Source organism: Octopus bimaculoides, chromosome 1 (genome assembly GCF_046866305.1).
Source record: "Octopus bimaculoides isolate indiv1 chromosome 1, ASM4686630v1, whole genome shotgun sequence".
NCBI lineage: Eukaryota > Metazoa > Mollusca > Cephalopoda > Octopoda > Octopodidae > Octopus > Octopus bimaculoides.
In genome coordinates, this window is record NC_142928.1 from 2,706,006 (window position 1) to 2,725,465 (window position 19,460).

The 19,460-nt window shown below is 38.8% G+C and overlaps 1 protein-coding gene across 1 annotated transcript in view; it reads right to left on the reverse strand.

Annotated features, from left to right (window-relative positions):
- Positions 1–7,532: 7,532 nt before the first annotated feature.
- LOC106871107 (mitochondrial inner membrane m-AAA protease component paraplegin) overlaps positions 7,533–19,460 on the reverse strand; it is a 64,725-nt gene continuing 52,797 nt past the window's right edge. Inside the window, exons 13-19 of the mRNA XM_089347659.1 lie at positions 17,991–18,101; positions 16,630–16,745; positions 14,618–14,701; positions 12,800–12,872; positions 12,360–12,520; positions 11,637–11,714; positions 7,533–7,756 (exon numbers count right to left, since the gene is read on the reverse strand). Of these exons, the coding sequence (XP_089203785.1) occupies positions 7,628–7,756; positions 11,637–11,714; positions 12,360–12,520; positions 12,800–12,872; positions 14,618–14,701; positions 16,630–16,745; positions 17,991–18,101 (752 nt within the window). The 3' untranslated portion in view covers positions 7,533–7,627. The remainder of the gene's footprint in view (positions 7,757–11,636; positions 11,715–12,359; positions 12,521–12,799; positions 12,873–14,617; positions 14,702–16,629; positions 16,746–17,990; positions 18,102–19,460) is intronic.

Consider the following 19,460-nt stretch of genomic DNA (forward strand, 5'->3'; position numbering starts at 1 on the left):
TGGGGCTGGAGGCCAATCGGTTAGATCGACCCCTGTACGAAACTGGTACTTAATTTATCAACCCCGAGAGTATGAAAGGCAAAGTCGACATCGGCGGAATTTGAACTCAGACCGTAAAGACAGGCGAAATACCGCTAAGCATTTCGCCCGGCGTGCTGACGTTTCTGCCAGTTCGCTTCCTTTGAGCGTTAGTGTATTGAGAGAAAAGTTAGCCATTAGAGGAATTAGGTGCAGTGTTCAAGAGAGAAGACCGTGCTGGTTTGGTCATGTGATGCACATGGATGCAGACAGTTGCATACAGAAGTGCCAATGATCTAAAGTGGATGGAACCCAGGAGGACATGAGACAAAGTACGGAAGGCCAGTTTCAAGACACTGAGCCTTATGAAGGAGATAAGAAAGGACCAAGACATCTGGCACCTTACTGGACCCAAGAAAATCTGTCCATCAAAGAAGAATTGATGCCTTAAACCACCTTGGTTAATGCTTGTCTGTGAGTAGCTCTACCCCATACCCACCTCCGTCCTCTCTGCCCTGTCAACTATCCCACCCCCATCTTTCATCTGCTAAAACTTATCACGTCTGTCACCCAAGAGCAAAATGAATGCACACCACTTCCATTTCCCATTACCCTCCCCCACCCACTGTCTCCACTTATCACCTCCCTTTCCGTGCCTTCTGTTCCCAGATTAGTAAAGGCACGTGGCTTAGTGGTTTGGGCATTCGGTTCACAATCGCAAGGTCATGAGTTCAATTCCCAACGATACGGTGTGTCCTTGAGCAAAACATTTTATTTCACAAGAGTCTAGGACATTTACCCCCCCCCCCCCGGACAATACATGCAGTGAGTACTCATTCAGACTATGGTTTTCCAGGTTCCATACCAGTAATAGTACACACACACACACACACACACACACACACAATATAATGATATAAAAAAAATATCCTGTGTTAAATGTGTGTGTGTGTGCGTGTGTGTGTACGAATGCCAGAGTATGAACGAGCTAAGAGAGGACAATTACCCCTGAGGACTACAGATGATGATTTAAAAATTCTTAATATATCAGAGAGGAGGTAATTAACCGGGGGGGGGGGAATTGTTGTTGGGAGGGAATTGTCCCATGGGGTGGGGGTAATTGTCCTGATACGGTTTCACGTTGCTCCAGTCCACTCCAGCTGGCAAAAATGAGTGGTACCTGTAATTCAAAGGACCAGCCTTGTCACATTCAGTATGCCATGCTAAATCTCCCTGAGAACTATGTTAATGGTACGTGTGTCTGTGGAATACCCAACCTCTTGCACATTAATATCACGAGCAGGCTGTTCCGTTGATCGGATCAACTGGAACCCTCGTCGTCGTGACCGGCGAGTGCCAGTTAATCTCTGATTAATTACATGAATACCCAAACACTGAAAATGATGAGGGAGTTCACTCAACGAGGAAGAATTGAATTGTAACAGTCGAGAACTGGTTCCTGCCATTTAATTTCCACCTTACTGGAATTTTCTCTAAGGAATGGGATATTTTGTAATAGATGGAGGTGTATGTAGATTGATGTGGTTGTTTGCTTTGCAACCACATAGTTCCAGGTTCAATCTCACTGCACAGTATCTAATTTAGCACAAGAGGATTAATGCTTTGTGGGTGAGATTTAGGATCAGATTGAACACCCACCCACCCACTCACTGTCTCCAATCCCTGATCCACTTCACTATTTACACCACCCTGTAACTAGGGGATATAACCCCTACCTCTTCTCTGTCACATCTTCACAATATTTCTTCCATTTCTCTCTGTCTGAGGTAGCCATGTCTCTTTTCTAATGCAGGACACCTTTTTCTGTCCCTCAGTACTACTCCCCAACAGTTGAGGGGTCTTCTACCACAGAAAAAGCACCCAACATACTCTGTAAAGTGGTTGGCATTAGCAAGGGCATCCAGACGTAGAAACCATGCTAAACCAAACAATTCAAGCCTGGTGCAGTCCTCCACCTTACCAGCTCCTGTCAAGCCATCCACCCCATACCAGCATGGAAAACAGACATTAAATGATGACGACGATGACGATGATGATAGATATAAACTGTATGGTAGCCCATTAGGAGTGTGTCTCAGTGTCCCTTTGTCTCAAGATCGTGTCACAACCAAGCGTCCATCACTGTCATATAAAAGATGTCGTTTGCTTCTAATCTTCTGTTTGCGTTCAAGATTTTATTTCGCCATGCCTGGCCATGGCGAAATAACATCTTGAACGAAGGGCATCCAATCATAGACAATCTGCCTCAACCAGTTCCTTTAGTCTTTTGCAAACATAGAAAAGAAGCCAACGTTCAAATAATGAAGGCAGTGGCAACGACTAAGACAATGACAAGAATGGGGTGGCAGTGGTGGTGGTGATGACGGTGGTGGTGGTGGTGACGGTGGTTGTGGTGGTGACGATGGTTGTGGTGGTGATGGTAGCAACAATGGTGGAAGTTGGATCGCGGGCGGCAGCAGCTGTGGCGGTGGATGTGACGACAGTGATGGCAATTCCTCAACCATTGATACCAATATATTTGTGGAAATGCAACTGGACAAACGGCAGCTCGTTTAATATGTTTTTAGCAATTGTTTACACATGTCAATCACCCTTATCACATTTTAGTTAGATAAATACATTGAACAAAGTCGCAGGTTTCAGTTTAGATGTACTGGAGGAAGGTACGGAGATAGTTATTCCGACGAGACTTAACCATTCAACGATGTCTGGTGGTAGTTGCTTCAGAAACCATGATATTAGCACAGGGTGGAGCAGAGAGGATGGACGTTTTTGAAAAATTCACAAAAATCATTAATTTTAGGTGCAAGCAAATTTTATTAACATCAATGTGTTTGTATTGAATTAGCATTTGTCAAAATCAAGTGTGGAAGATAACATCCATCATGTGGTGTCCAGTTTCATTGATGCGTTTCTGAAGGCGTTCTTGGGAGCTGGCCTCCACTCTCCCAGCATTGCTTTCGATTTGGGCAACTTCCACGCGAATAGCTTCCTTCAAATCGTCCAAAGTACGGGGCTTGTGTGCATACACACGTGTCTTGAGGTCTTCCCACAAGAAATAATCACACATAGACAAATCAAGCAACCGAGAGGCTCAAAGAATGTCAGCAGAAAGGGCAAAGAACGTCCATTGATGCTCTGGCTATGTGGGCCGTCACCCCAGCCTACTAAAATCACGCACGTCGAATAGGCATATGTTTCTGTCGTAATTCAGGCACAAAAAAGTTGTTTATCATCTCGATTTGGTTTGCAAGATTCTTTATGTGAGTTCGTGTGTTGAAGCATATTCTGTTGTGTCTGGGGAGAGTCATTCTCTTTTAGTGCCTTATAATTTAACACACGCACCGGTAAAATTTCCACTTATTTCTTTTTTATTTTTCTATTGAAAAGGTTGCAAGAAGCAACGAAAATTTTAGAAAAATAAAAAAAGAAATAAGTGGAAATTTTACCGGTGCGTGTGTTAAATTATAAGGCACCAAAAGAGAATAACTCTCCCCAGACACAACTGAAGTCGATGTAATCAACTTTATTCCCTTCTTTAAAATTGCTGGCCTTGTGCCAAAACCTGGAATCAATAATACACAAAAGAAAAGGATGGAAAATCGCTTATTTCCAAAATACTGATTTATACGGGACAGTTGCTTTGATCTATACCAATTTACAAATAACATATGAATGATTAATGAATGTATCGCTTATAAATATTACATTATTCAATGGACGAATATGAGTTAATAGTTAGCGGACTTTTTAGTCGAATATCTATATTTACTGTGTCGTATGGATTTTTTTTTTATTATTCATAAGTTTATTATAAACTACAGTGATGTCTCTTACAGATAATAGCTCCAATCGGAACAGATGCAGGGCAGTAAAATATACAGAACTGAGCAACCGGACAATAGATGCTTCTCTATTTTTCATTTCTAAAGAAATCTGCAATGCATACGATTTTCTAGGTTATAGTGTCCTGTTTTTGTTTTTTGCATTTTTATCTTGCAAGTGCTAGAAAAGAGACGTGTTTATTTTTAGAGCGGTTTTTGAAGGAGAAAGTTGCTAAGGTTAGAATGAACAAAGAAATTTTTTGAAGCCCGAACTATCAAGAATATACTAAGGAATATAACTCCTGACTTTCTGCAGTTGCAGTTGTTTCCCTTTGACCGTTAAGCATTCGTGTAACTTCGGAAAGACTTCGTCGCTTTCGGAACATTAGGGGATTTTCTCTCTATTTATGCTCAGTTTAACTCTGACTGAGCACCTCTATAATGAAAAGCATTTTAGCCATACCTAGGACTATGTTATTTAATGTATTCTTTCTTACAAAAACGGTAAAGACAATGATAGAAAGTTTAACTACTATTTCTAGCCGGCTGATTGACAGCCTCTTTGGTTTATGGGATGTCCTTGTTTACAGATTGTCCTGTCACTCCAGAATGTCTAAAGTAGGGGTCAGCAAACCCTATATCGTACTGACCTGTTCACGAAATCCATGATAACTTATTGAATTCCATCTTGCAAATTTATAAATTAAATTAGAAAGTATGATGGATAAAAAAATTCTAGATTTAAAAGCAATAATTCTTCATTCTTTTATGCTATTACTATGTTTTAATAAGAAACAAGGAAATAAATTTCAAGAAAATACTTAAATTGGTAAAGAACTAGAAAAATCCAGTTATATTACATTAATACAGTTGGAATATTTAATATGAAATATATGTTTGGTGAATACTAGTTTATATTGCATCAATATTTGGCTGGAAATTAGTGAGTTTTTAAGCCTTAAACACTCTTATAGATCCAGTTTGTTAATAATTCAGCACCCTAAATGCTCAAATTGTTTCATATGTTTATTCACCCACACAGGCCCACAGCCCCACCCCAGAGATCAATATGTGTGTTTATTCTTTTACTTAAGCTAAACAATTTTCTTCTTTCTCTCTTTTGTTTATTATTTTGATTATTTATTATTTTAGATGTAGAAGTGATGGGTTCTTTGTCTCCTCCACTGCCCATTAAGTGGTTCCTTATATACATACGTGGTCCAATCAAAAAGTATCCAGACTGGTGCCACAAAAAGAAAACTACGAAGGTGAGTCAAAAAGTAATGCCATTTTGTTTAGGACTTTGTTTTATAATTACCAACACAGGAACATGTATCATACATCAAAATGAAGCTGGTCCTCTGTGGATCACATCCCTACTTCTCAACATAGTCACCGTTTCTGTCAATAGCAATGTTCCACCTTCGAATGAGAGCATGTATCCCTGCCCCGTAAAATTCTGTTGACTGTTCTTTGAGCCACTTCTTCACTACAGTTTTCACTTCCTTGTCAGACTATCATCTCTTCGGCCCCTTGAAAGAGGGTTTGAGAAGCAAACATTATTCCAGTGACGAGGAAGTGAAAACTGTAGTGAAGAAGTGGCTCAAAGAACAGTCAACAGAATTTTACGGGGCAGGGATACATGCTCTCATTCGAAGGTGGAACATTGCTATTGAGAGAAACGGTGATTATGTTGAGAAGTAGGGATGTGATCCACAGAGGACTAGCTTCATTTTGATGTATGATACATGTTCCTGTGTTGGTAATTATACCTGTCCTAAACAAAATGGCATTACTTTTTGACTCGCCCTCATACAACACATAATTCAGCATTCAAGGTCAGTCTGTGCCAAGTGGCTCCACTCTGCATACTTTAGCTCCATTACCATAGCAACCGTCCCAATACCATTTGACAAGATCTCATATAGCATGGGCTCAGTGAATTCGGTGTAGATGTATGTTGGGTGGCTGTTTTGATTTCTGAAGGGGCTGATATCCTGAGGTGAGGCTGAGTGGAATATCATATTTGTTTCTGGTGGCACTTACAAGCTGTATTAACTAAATATCCAAGAAAAAACTGTCTTCTTAAGGAATTGCATACATTCATATATATATGTATGTATGTGTGTGCGTGCATGCATGTAAACATGTGCGTATGTGTATATATATATATATATAGACATGCACATACATATTTGTAAAGCTGTAAAACTACATAAGCAACTCAGGGGCTTAGAGATTCAAAGTAAATTCCAAATCACAAATCATTTCTTTATATGGCTCCCATACCCATGACACTGGTAAAGCAGAAAAAAAAAAAAGATATAAAATCATTCTTATACAAAAAAAATAGTTATATACACACATATACTGTAGATGCAGTTTCAATAGACGACCATTTAAAATCAAAGACCATTATCCTTCAAATCCCAGATGTACTCAGAGAACCTATTTGTGCCTCTTTTTTTACATATCTGAATGAATAGGTGTAATGGTTGTACCTTTGTTTAAAAGTATTGTTTGTGAGGTCAATATATTTTGTACCATTATTGTGATAAGAATCTTTGTGATTTCCATCAATCCTAAAGAAGGTGGAAAATTGTTTGTATAGTTGTAACTCAACATAATTTCTGTTAAAAATCTTGAGACTTGTGGCTAGTAGGGAAATTTTGATTTATAACATTAGAGAAAGGAAGAAGGAATTTTAGAGTTAACATTTAAATGATAAGGTGGATTAAACCATATAACCTTCCTTCTTCTAACAGTGCTATAAATAGTTAATTTATGTATTGATTATCAGTAAGGCTATATGTCCAGGCTGTTAGCTCTTCAACAGACTGGGCGATTGGTACTTCACTTGGAAACAAGTGGGGGTTGGTGATGGAAAGAGTATCAAGCCATAGAAAAGCTCAGCCTCAATGTACTCATCTGACTCATGCAAGCATGAATGAGTGGATGTTAAAACAATGATGAATTTGATAATAATAATGATGATGATGATGATGATGATGATAAACACAGACTCTTAAGATCACAATAAATCAAGGCCTCACCCCTAATGAGGATCTCACCTGATGATTTACACATCCTCAACAGATCTTCTTTTTCAGAATCAAATTCACTCACAAAACACTGGTAGACTTGAGGTCATAGTAGAAGAAACTTGCCTAAGGTGCTGCACAGTAGGACTGAACCCAAAACCACGATTGCAAAGCAAACTCCTTCACCATCCAGTTATACTTGCATCCGTTAACCAGTCATACCTCTGACCCTTAGCTTTGCTTTTGTTCCCAACCCTACACAGCTATGCCTGTACCCCAACCCATATGACCTTCCATACTCCCCAACATACAAAGCCATTCTTGTACCCCAATCCAATCATCTTAATTATAAATTAATTTGTAGAGCAGTGACCTGGCAGAATCTTTACCATTCCAAGTAAAATTCTTAGCAGCGTTTCATCTGTCTTTATGTTCTGAGTTCAAATTCCCCAAGGTTGACTTTGCTTTTCATCCTGCTTCAGGGGATGAACACTGGGGGTCAATGTATTTGACTTTCCCCACCTCTCAAAATTGCTGGCCTTGCACCAAAATTTGAAGCCAACAACAGATTAATTACTATTTTGCATTGTTTCGTATTTTCAATAAAATAAATTAAAAAAGACTTCAATTCTTCTTAAATAAATAAATTTTATTCCTATATTTAAAACACTTCATAACAAACAGGCTAAGAAAATTTGGTCTCCAGTCATTGGAATGTTCCGTTCAGGGACTGTCTTTCCCTCCCAGAATATTCTGTTCTATGGTTACTTTCTTTCCGTATGGAGGTGGACCAATTAATAATTCAATATCTTCATAGGTTAATACTTCTTTCTCTAATAAAGCTGTTGCTAGCTGAAAATAGAGAAAAACAAAACAACAAATAAATATTTTGATGTATGTTGGGGTGAGGGTGGGGGTCATTCTGTCAATAATAAACACATGCACTGGTTCTATTTCACTTCTTTTATCATTATTATTTAGTAAGGTGGCGAGTCTTGCAAACTAAATTAAAAAAATGCAAAAACGAAATATACCACAGACATTTCTGTGCCACTTAAAAAGCATCCAGTCCACACTGTGAAGTGGTTGGCATTTGGAAGGGCACCCAGCTGTAAAAACCATGCCAAAACTGACCTCACCTGTGCTGGTGCCATGTAAAAAGCACTCAGCCCACTTCACAGGGTGGTTGGTGTTAGGAAGGGCATCCAGCCATAGAAACCATGCCAAAGCAAACACAGAAGTCTGGTGCAGGCTTCTGCCAGGCCAGCTGTTGTCAAATCATCCAACCCATGCCAGCATGGAAGGAGGACGTTAAACAATGATGATGGTGATGATAAGCAGGCAGTGGTCTACCCACAGTCCCAAACACGGTATGTAGCAGCACAGTAAACATGAAAGACACTTCAACATAAACATCCATACAAGATATTAATATAGAGTCACTGCAATGATAGGAGAATAGGAAGTTGCATCATTAATTTGGTTAGTATCTCCTAAAACATAAAACACAACACTAACAGCAAAAAGAAAAGAAAACAGAATAAAAAACAAAATCTGAGTGGTCCTTATCATCATCATTGTTTAACGTCCGCTTTCCATGCTGGTATGGGTTGGACAATTTGACTGAGGACTGGCGAATCAGATGGCTGCACCAGGCTCCAATCCAATCTGAGTGGTTGGTGTTAGGAAGGGCATCTGGCTGTAGAAACTCTGCCAGATCAGATTGGAGCCTGGTGCAGCCTTCTGGCTTGCCAGTCCCCACTCAAACCATCCAACTCATGCCAGCATGGTAAGCAGACGTTAAACGATGATGACGATGATGATGATATATACATGCTTCCACAGTTTCCATCTACAAATTCACTCGCATTGGTCAGCCCAGAGCTATAAGAAAAGACACTTGCCCAAGTTGCCACGAAGTGGGACTGAACCTAAAACCTCATGGTTGGAAAACAAACTTAACTATACAGCTATTCCTGTGGCCATCAAAAGATCTCACAATGAATTACACAAACCATTAACCAATGCAGAACCTCATGCTCTAGATTTTATCTTCAGAAAGCAGGATAGGATTGTCAAGGTTAGGATAAATAATATACGTTAAGAAATGAATAGAAAACAATGCATCCTGTGAAAACAGCAAATAAATACATTTATAGGATGTAAACAGGACTATAAAATTTCATATGTAAAGACTTTGTGCAGCCAACCGTGTCTATACTTCTCAGTGAAATGTATATCTGCCAACAACGTTGACACATAACACAGAAACGTAATCACACACACACACACACATTGAAGTTATGGTGTTCTCTCCTACTGACATCGAAGAAAGAAAGCCTTATGGATGTGTAATAAAGATGTCACACAGATACTCGATTCATAACACATAAAGCTTATTAACCCTTTCGTTACCAACACGGCTGAAACTGTCTCTGGCTCTGAGTACAAATGTTTTGTTTTCAAAAGTTTTGAATTAAAATCTTCCACCAAACCTTAGTCACAATTAATTTTCCTAACACTAGCTTAATGATAACTAAGTTATTTTACTAAATTATTTGTTATATTTAAAGTAACTGAAAGAAACACAGAGCATCTCAACAGAAATACAGTAACGAAAGGGTTAAAGTAATATTATATATAGTTCAAATTTATAGAAAACAAAAGACGAAGAGAGGCGTAGGAAGTGTTTTAGTTTGATGGTTGGGAAAAATGGAAAAGTCTTTTACGTTGCGAGCTTACGTTCTTTGACAGAAAGGATTAAGAGGGAAAAAGTAGAGAGAGAATTAAAAAATGGAGAGAGAAAAGACACATATATGATGGTATCGACCAGACTATTGGATGTTGTTATACATCACTGGTCACAATGCACTTCACAGTGCTTTAGCTTTTGAATGATGCCATTCCACTGGTTAGGCAATCAGGCTAAACATCTCCCTGGATTGGAAGGCTAGTCCATCACAAAGTTACCCATGAATGGGAACAACATGAACTGATGTGTATTGCTCAAGAGCTCAACATGCAGCTGGTCTGAGAGTCAAAACTATGGTCTCACAATCGTGAGTGCAACACCACTGACCACTAGCCCACTGTGCTTGAGAAGAAGACCCATCAATCCAAGTAAAATCAGTCACGGCAGATACCAGTATCATGCAAATGGCACCTATGCTGGTGACACATAAAAGCACATTTCGAGTGTTGGCCTTCATGCAGGCAAGGATCGAGACCATTTGGAATTATGTTGGGCTTCAAGTATTGGGCCTCACGGAGGCAGTGACCAAGTCCTTTTGGCAATATGCTATGCTCGAGTAGAAAACCCTTTAAGCCAAGTTTAATCATAGTTGTGGCAGATACCGGCTACTCCAGCTGGAAAAGGAGAAAAGATGGTGATGAGGTGTCAGGGTGTACCCTCAAGGTACAAGAAGGTGAATCAGATGGGGATGGGGACAGAGGAACAGGTGAGGGAGGAACCATAATATTGTAGAATTAACAATGAATGGCGAAAAAAGAACTTGGTGCTAAGAACCTCATAAGAAACTGCAAACAAACTGTATCCAACCCAAATATTCACAAGTTTTACTGGAAATCAATAAGGAAACTATCTCCTAACCTTGCGGTTTCTGGTTCAATTCCATTGTGGAGCACCTTGGGCAAGTGTCTTCTACTACAGCCATGGGCCAATCAAAGCTTTGTCTGACCATACAGTCACAGTGAAGTGAATGTTAAAACAATGATGATGATAATGACCACCATCATTATCATAACCCTTCTCTGCATCATCATCATTTTTAATGTTCACTTCATCATTGATTAATATTCATCTTCCATGACAGCATGGGCTGTGCAGTTCCACAAGATCCAACAAACCAGAGCCAGAAGACTGCATCAAGCTTTGGCACAGTTTTTGTATGACAGGATGCTGTTCCTGATGGCAACTACTTCACAAAATATACTAGATGCATTTTTTATGCTACCACAACTAATGAGACCACCAGCTAACACACAAGACAACAATAATAATAATAATAATAATAATAATAATAATAACAATAATAATAAGATGCAGTACGAGGCAGTGGCTCTCATGGCTTCTGATCTTAATTGATTGGAAGTGTTATCATGTACATTGTTTTGTCTTGGTATAAAAGATGGGCTACAGCAAATTTTCTGCTCAATACCACAGATTTGCTTGTCAGTTGTTTGACCCTAACAAGTTGAGCATGTCCCTTGGTGGTTGACGATATGTGCATCTCTGATCGTGAGCAGAAGTAGTGGGGGAGCATCATAGCCGTGTGTTGAGAGGAATTCTTTGGGGTTTGAATAATTCACCTTTGGAAACATGGGTGTTTTGTTCAGCATCCTTAAACAAACCTTATTCAGGGACCTTTTGAGCAGAATGGGCTACTCGACCTGAAGGAAATTCTAACTGGGCCCCACCTGCGAGGTCATGCGCTGTTTATCTTGATATGAGATCACCATGTCGTGCACATATGGTTGTGATGCATGTGCCTGGTGTACCCTTATCAGACGGGTAGTCATGATGGGTATACTGGGCTTCATATATTTTACCCCAGTGTCACTTTGGTGACATGCACTGCTCCCTCACTCAATAATAATAATAATAATAATAATAATAATAATAATACATCTAGTAAAGAAACAAATCTGCTCAACAAAATTGCTTGTCTAGTTTTATATCTACACCAAGCACAAATATGCAAATTATGCTCACCAAATGAAGTTTATCTTTGTTCTTTACGAGAACATTCTCCGCATGTTGGTAAGCTTGAGCGACAAGTTTCTTTGCTTCCTGAAAGTAAGAATTTTTAAAGAAACGTTTTTATATTTTATGAAAAAAATAAAAAAGAAATACGGGGTGTGGAAATTTGTGTAGTGACAGCCAAATCACCTTCAAATCATATTTCTGCACCCTAGATACACAAGGCAAAATGGTATGTGTGTGTGTGTGAGAGAGAGAGAGGAGGAAAACATCAACTATTAACTATTTGAATTGTTTTGTTGAGAGGAGGTCAGTCAGTCTCTCTTTAGACCTGAAGAAAGTGAAAAATAAATTTTCCATGCTGTCTGAGAAAGAGGAATTTTAGCAAGAAATCACAAGATGATATCAAATAATCGAACATTGAACACCCACTCTTTTAGGATACAATATCAAAGTGGGTGTAATTTAAATCATTTCATATCTCCTAAAATAATGCTGTTACTGTCACACATTGCTTTTGTTTCAATAAATTCTTTTAAATAATGAAGAATTTAGTAAAATAACTTTGTCATTATTAAGCTGGTTTTGGAACATAAATTAACATGAAATTTTGATGGCAGATTTCAGTTTAAATCACTTCAAAAATCCAAGATTTTTATCACAGAACCAGGGATGGTTTTAAGCAAGTTGGTATCAAAAAGGGTTAAAGTCAATGTAATTTAAAACAAACATTACCTCGTCAATTAAAGCTGCTAATTTCTTACTGTATGGTTTTGTTTTCATCCCCTTTTCTTGTTCATTTGGAAACGACAAATATCCAAGACGTTTATTCATGCCATAAGATTGGATTTGATCATACGCTAGTTTTGTAACTCTTTTTAGATCATCTTGAGCACCTAAAACAAAATTTTAAATTCAGATTTGAAAAATATGTTTGAAAACGTCAGAATTATAAGGGTCAGTCAGGCGGTACTGGCATCAGCCACGCATGAATGGTGCTTTTTACGTGCCACCAGCACTGGCATCGGCCACGCTTGAATGGTGCTTTTTACATACCCTTAACAGTGATTACTGACCAAAAGAATTGCTTTAAAAGGATAAAGATTTCACTTAATGAAATCATTATCCATCAAAGCATTCAATCAATGAAAGCAAAATAAAAGAGAAATTCTTACCAGTAGTGGCATGGTTGAAAATAATTGCTTCTGCTGCTCGTCCACCGAGAGCCATAGACATTCTTTCAAATAACTAAAGGAAGAAAAATGGATATTCCATATTACAGAATGTAAAAAGACAGAGAGATACAGAAGAAATGAAGAATTGTTCAGGGGATTAAATTAAGATGTAAAATAGATTTTAATTAAGATTATAATTTTCCACACTAATTATCACTTATCTTCAAAGTATAAATTTATGATAATTAGATTAGTTTAATCCCTTATCATCATCAGTTTTTTTATTCCAAGATATAATAATGCGGGGTCATGCTGGATTTAAACTAGGAGCTATTATTTCTAAACTAAATATGAGGACATTATAATCCTTAGTTTAGGAGAAAAGGTTCTTAATTTGAATTTAGACAGGGACCATATATACATTATGATCATCCTTTAATCTCCATTTACCATGCTGGCATGGGTTGGACGATTTGAAGAGCTGGCAAGGCCAGGAGCTGCAACAGGTTCCGCTGTCGGTCTTGACATGGTTTCTATGGCAGGATGCCCTTTCTAATGCTAACCATTTCACAAAGTGTACTGGCTGTTTTCTATGTGGCACCATCACCAGTGCATTTTATGTGGAACCATAACCAGTGCTTTTTACGTGACACTATCACCAGTGCCTTGTATGTGGCACCTCACTTGTGCCTTTTTTACATGGCACCAGCAGAGTGGTGCTGGTGCCGTTAGTGATGGAAGCAGTATTAGTTCAAAGAAATTCTTATCCAGCCAGGCAGATAGGCAGCTAAGAGTAGTAACAGCCGAAAGGACAGAAGGGGGAGAACGCAAATTCAGAGGAGAGTGATTGGAGAGAATGGAATGAAGAAGATTTGTTTAGGTTTGAATAAAGTTTAGAATGTTTGTGTACGACAGCTCTACCATTATAACCATCATGTGTGTGGAGCTTTATAGAAGGAGAGAAACATTTGAACATTGTAGGGGCTCAGCAGCTATTCAGAACCGAAATATTTTCTTAATTCGAAGAAAGAAGCTTTGCTTTTGGTTTGTAGTCTCGACTAGGATAAGAACCAGAGAGCTTCTAGTTTGCATCTATTGAATTAATTTCAAGCACAAGGTATTGGTCAACGTACACCTATAGCGGAAAATACCAATACCAGCCAACTGTGTCCATACTGTAGGAACAAAAACCAGATTCCAAAGTAAACTTCTCAACCACAAATCACACCAGCACCTACAGGTATTCAAGTCAGCAAACAAAGGCAGTCTTTGATGTTTCCTATCCAAAGGGGGCTTTTAACTTAATATTTACATCCTTTTATTTAGATCTTTATGAAGGAAGCGAACTGGCAGAAACGTTAGCGGTATTTTATCTGCCATTATGTTCTGAGTTCAAATTCTGCCGAGGTCGATTTTGTCTTTCATCCTTTTGGGGATCGATAAATTAAGTACCAGTTACGCACTAGGGTTGATGTAATCGACTTAATACCTTTGTCTATCCTTGTTTGTCCCCTCTATATTTAGCTCCTTTTGGACAATAAAGAAATAAGAATCGTTAGCATGCCAGGAAAAATGCTTAGTGGTATTTCATCTGAGTTCAAATACCGCTAAGGCTGACTTAGCCTTTCAGTTGAACACTGGGGTCAGTGTAATCGGCTTTTGCCCATGCCCTGAAATTGCTGGCATTGTGCCAAAATATGAGACCAATATTTATAGCCATATCTCTTTGAGTTTCACTGTTCCATGAGAGAATTATTATTACCATTTGTAAATTTTTATGATGTCGACAAATAAAAAGTTCTAAATAAACGTCCGTACCTCCTCTGAAGAATAAAGTTTCTGGTCAGACGGTGTGTACTGAATAAATCCCATTGCACTGTTTGTTCTGGGAACTATTGATATCTGGAGAGAAGAAAAATTTTTTTAAACAGGTTAACTGTGAGAAATTATAAATAATAAAAGACATTTGAAAGAAAAGGTTTCCAAAGTTATTTACAATAGTCATTACTAAAACCATCAGGACTAATCAGATCATTATCATCATCATCGTTTTATACCTTAAAAACTGCTTTTCCATGCTGGCATGGGTTGGATGAGTTGTCACAATTCAAGTCAAGTTCTAGTTTACTTCTAATTGGACATTTATTTATAATTGAGAACAAAACTGAAGACTGGCATGCCTGTGTGATTACCTTGGGCAAGTTTCTTCTACTCTAGCCCCAGGCTGACTAAACACTCTAAGTAGGTTTGGTAGATGCAAATTGAAAAAAGCCATTGTGTGTGTATATCTATATATATATGTGTGTTTGTGTGTGTGTGTGTGTGTGTGTGTGTGTGTGTGTGTGTGTATATATATATATATATATATAATAAATGCCAAAACGAATTTCTGTGTGTTAGTGTGTTGTACTCTGACCCCCTCTCTCATTATTCAATGACACTTCTACTATTCCTCATGTTGGGGTGAGAGTAATAGTAGGCACGGAGACGGTGAGGGTGGTAGTAGATTGACAGTTGTGATGGTAATGGGGTGATAGTAATAGTATGAGCTGCAGTTGTGATAGAGGCGGAGGCGACAGTCATGGTGGTGGTCGTGGTAGCCAAGGCAGTCAGGGATGACAGTGGCAATAAGTGATGTGAAAAACAGTGGTGATGGTACTGGAGGGGAAGGCAGCAAAGTTAAAGGTATTGATGGTGGTGGCATCAGAAGTCTGAATGGTGTGTGCATGACATGGTGATGGTGATGGTTAAAAACAATCGGCATGAAAGAGGGAGAGAGAGAAAGAAAAAGGTTAGATAGAAAAAAAAATGTACTGACCCCCAAATGGGAAGACAAAAAATGTTGTTTATCATGAAACAGACAGTGAAGCTTGGTGCAGTCTTCTTATGAAAACAAGACATTTGTACTCAGAGCCAGAGCTGATTTCAGCTGGGTTGGTAATGAAAGGGTTAAAGAATAAATTTGTCCTCTACAAAAGCATAGAGTAACCCATCAGATTAATGTCAAACTGTTTTTACTATATCTGCTCATAAAAGAAATATTAACATTTTATATATATAAAGTTAATGACACCTGGTGTTACGTAACTGGCACCTGTGCCGGTGGAATGCAAAGAGCACCTTCCAAGTGTTGGGCTTCACAGAGGCAATGTGGTCAATGCTGGTGTTGCGTAACTAGCACCAGTGCTGGTGGCATGCAAAAAGCACCTTTCCAAGCATTGGGTCTCATGGAGACAATGACAAATGACCGACACCTTTGGCAATATGCCATGCTTGAGTAGAAGACCCTTCAACCCAAGTGTAATCATAGTTGTGGCAGATACTGGTGTCAGACGACTGGCACCTGTGCCGGTGGCATGTAATAGTACCCATTACACTTCTGGAATGGTTGGCATTAGGAAGGGCATCCAGCCATAGAAACCATGCTACATCAGAGTGGAGTCTGGTGCAGCCTTCCAGCTTATCAGCTCTGGTCAAACTGTCCAACTCATGCCAGCATGGACAATGGACGTTAAATTATGGTGATGATATGTGTCTCTTAGTCTTGACACTGAGGGATAGTTGTAAACGAGTGTCACTGTTATGCAAGCGGTGTCCTAAGTTTCCACTCTTCCATGAAAACACATCCAATGGTAAGGAGATGAAGGTTGATGACAGGAAGGGCACCCAGCTACAGAAAATCCACCTCAACAAAATTCTGCCCAACCAATGAAAGCATGGAAAAGTAGACGTTAAAACAATGATGATGATGGTGATGATGATACCTTCAGGAAAGTGCCATGAATATATCACAACTGCAAATCAATATTTTAATGATAAAAATCGGTTACCTTTAAGAGGGCATCAGTATATTTTAATAACCAGCCAACCAAAGCATGTCCACATTCATGATAAGCCACAACGTGCTTTTCATTAGGAGATAATAATCTACTTCTCTTTGCCACACCTTGAAACAGAAGACAAAATATTCATTATATCATCATTTAACATCTAGGTTTATTATCAATTAAGCTCTTAATTATCATGGACATATATTTCTTGATGCATTATCTTATATATATAAAAAAGCACCATCTGAGCATGATCGTTGCCAGTCCTGCCTGAGTGGCTCCCGTGCCGTTGGCACGTAAAAAGCACCACTCGAGCATGGTTGATGTCAGTGCTGGCTGACTGGTCCCGTGCCAGTGGCACGTAAAAAGCACCCGCTACACTCTCAGAGTGGTTGGCATTAGGAAGGGAATCCAGCTGTAGAAACCTTGCCAGATCAGATTGAAGCCTGGTGCAGCCCTCTGGCTTGCAGGTCCACAGTCAAACTGTCCAACCCATGCCAGCATGGAAAGCGGACGTTAAACGATGATGATATATATATATATGAGTATATAGAACAGTGGGCTGACTCAAAGGATTTACACTTGTTTGTCTGCAAGGAGAAGTTTTCTCTATGACAAAATACACTGAATGACTTTCTTACAGGTTTCGAATATGTCTCAAACATATTTGAACAGGTTACATGTTTGTAATATATATATATATAAATGCAAATAATTAGAAATAATTACATATATATAGATTATTAAGGTGGCTATTCGCAATTTAAAATTTAGAAATTGCAAATAGCCATCTCAATAATTTATGATTCTCACTTCATCATTTTCAAAATCAGTCGATGTTTCCTATGGAGTTCTCTATAAGGCTGACAGGTTCTTTAATCCTCTGAGACAGAGTAATGAGTTATTGATGAAAATTAATTAAATCTAAAATCTGCACTGATATGACTCCACCTTGCTTGCTGTAGGGAGGGAGCCTGTCTCCCTTGTCAGCCATTAGAAAAGTGACCTCACGTGGCTAAGCGTTGTTTTGACTCTTATTTCTAGCAATGCTGGTGCTTGCTAGCTCCCTCCGTCACTTCAATGATGAACATATTTGTTGCCTACACACACACACACACACACACACACACTGGCATCTTTGCATCCACTTTCTATGCTAGCATGGTTGAACAGGTTGTCAAGATCTCATCCAGTTCTTATTTAAATGTGCTGGATCACATCTTACTCGTGCATTCCATTCTTTTAGTATGGTTTGTGCAGTCCAAATTATAAAGTCTTTTTTTAATATATTACTAACTTTCTGACAAATGACATTCATAATAAAAATAACAAGAAACAAAATACAAAGAGATTTAACTGACCGACCACAGCTCTTTCAATTGCATAATCGAAATCAGCTCTGTCCACTGCCTTTTTGCCATATCTAGCAGCATGAAGAGCTGCTTCATTGCAAATATTAGCAATATCAGCTCCTAAAACAAAAGTGAAAAAATATAAATAAGACTTAAAATAACATGATTTATCCCCCCTTAAATGTGGATGTTGTGTTAGAACATGGAATACTGTGTTAGTTACCATGAGAGACCTCTTATATGGACTTGTGGTGCATATAGGCACTTGTGTTTATATCACTAACAGGAGAACAGATGATTATCTCCTGCTAGTGATATAAACAAGAGTGCTTATATGCACCACAAGTTCATATGAGAAGTTCTCTCATGGTAATTAATGCAGTATTCTGTGTTCTAATACAACATCCACTTTTAAGCGGGGATAAATTTTACCTTTCTTGGTATTAAATGCTGCTTCTGTCACTATATTTATTTATTTATATATTGCCCACAAGGGGCTAAACATAGAGGGGACAAACAAGGACAGACAAAGGGATTAAGTCGATTATATCGACCCCGGTGTGTAACTGGTACTTAATTTATCGACCCCGAAAGGATGAAAGGCAAAGTTGACCTCAGCGGAATTTGAACTCAGAATGTAATGGCAGACGAAATACCGCTAAGCATTTCACCAAGCGTGCTAACGATTCTGCCACTATATTAATTATATTTTATATAAAAGATTATTTATTGCATCTCAAACAATCATTAACGAACCAGATAACATAACTCAATACAAAAGCAAACTCAGAGGCGGAAGAACAAAATTGGTAGCATGGGAGGCAAAACACTGTAATATTTAGTCACATCTCTTTAAATTCTTCATTACAAAACCTGCCCAAGTTCATCTTGCTTATTATCGTTCAGGTGGTGGTGGTGGTGCTGGTGTAGATGGTGGTGGTGGTGGTGGGAGAGAACAGAAGAGAAGGGTGATAAAGACATAGTACCTGTCAAGTAGTTTGGAGGTTAGTTTAAAATTCTTTCCCCTCACAGCCTAGTCCCTATGCTAGAAACTACAGCTAAATGGAGTAGTGTTCATTTGAAATAAATGAGTCGATCAAACGATTCATGGAAGAATCATCGGAAAGAGAATAAAAAGTGTTGGAGTGTAGCGGTTAGGGTATCTGAAATACAGATGGCAAGGAGATCACCATTATAGCAGAAGACATTGCTATTATATACACCCACACATTACAGATGTATACACTTACACATGCACACATGCACATGTCAAAGTCACCAGCCCCTATCCACACTTACACACGTGCACCTTCGTTTTGGGATCACCAGTCCTTTATTATCTCCCCTCCTTCCTAGCTCTCCTGTCTAACTAACTTTGTCCAACCAGTCGCCATGATTGACTGCTAACTCCAAAAGTTTTTTTATTCTCTCTCTGTTGAAAAGCGTAGGCTCGAAACGTAAAAGACTTTCTCACCTTCC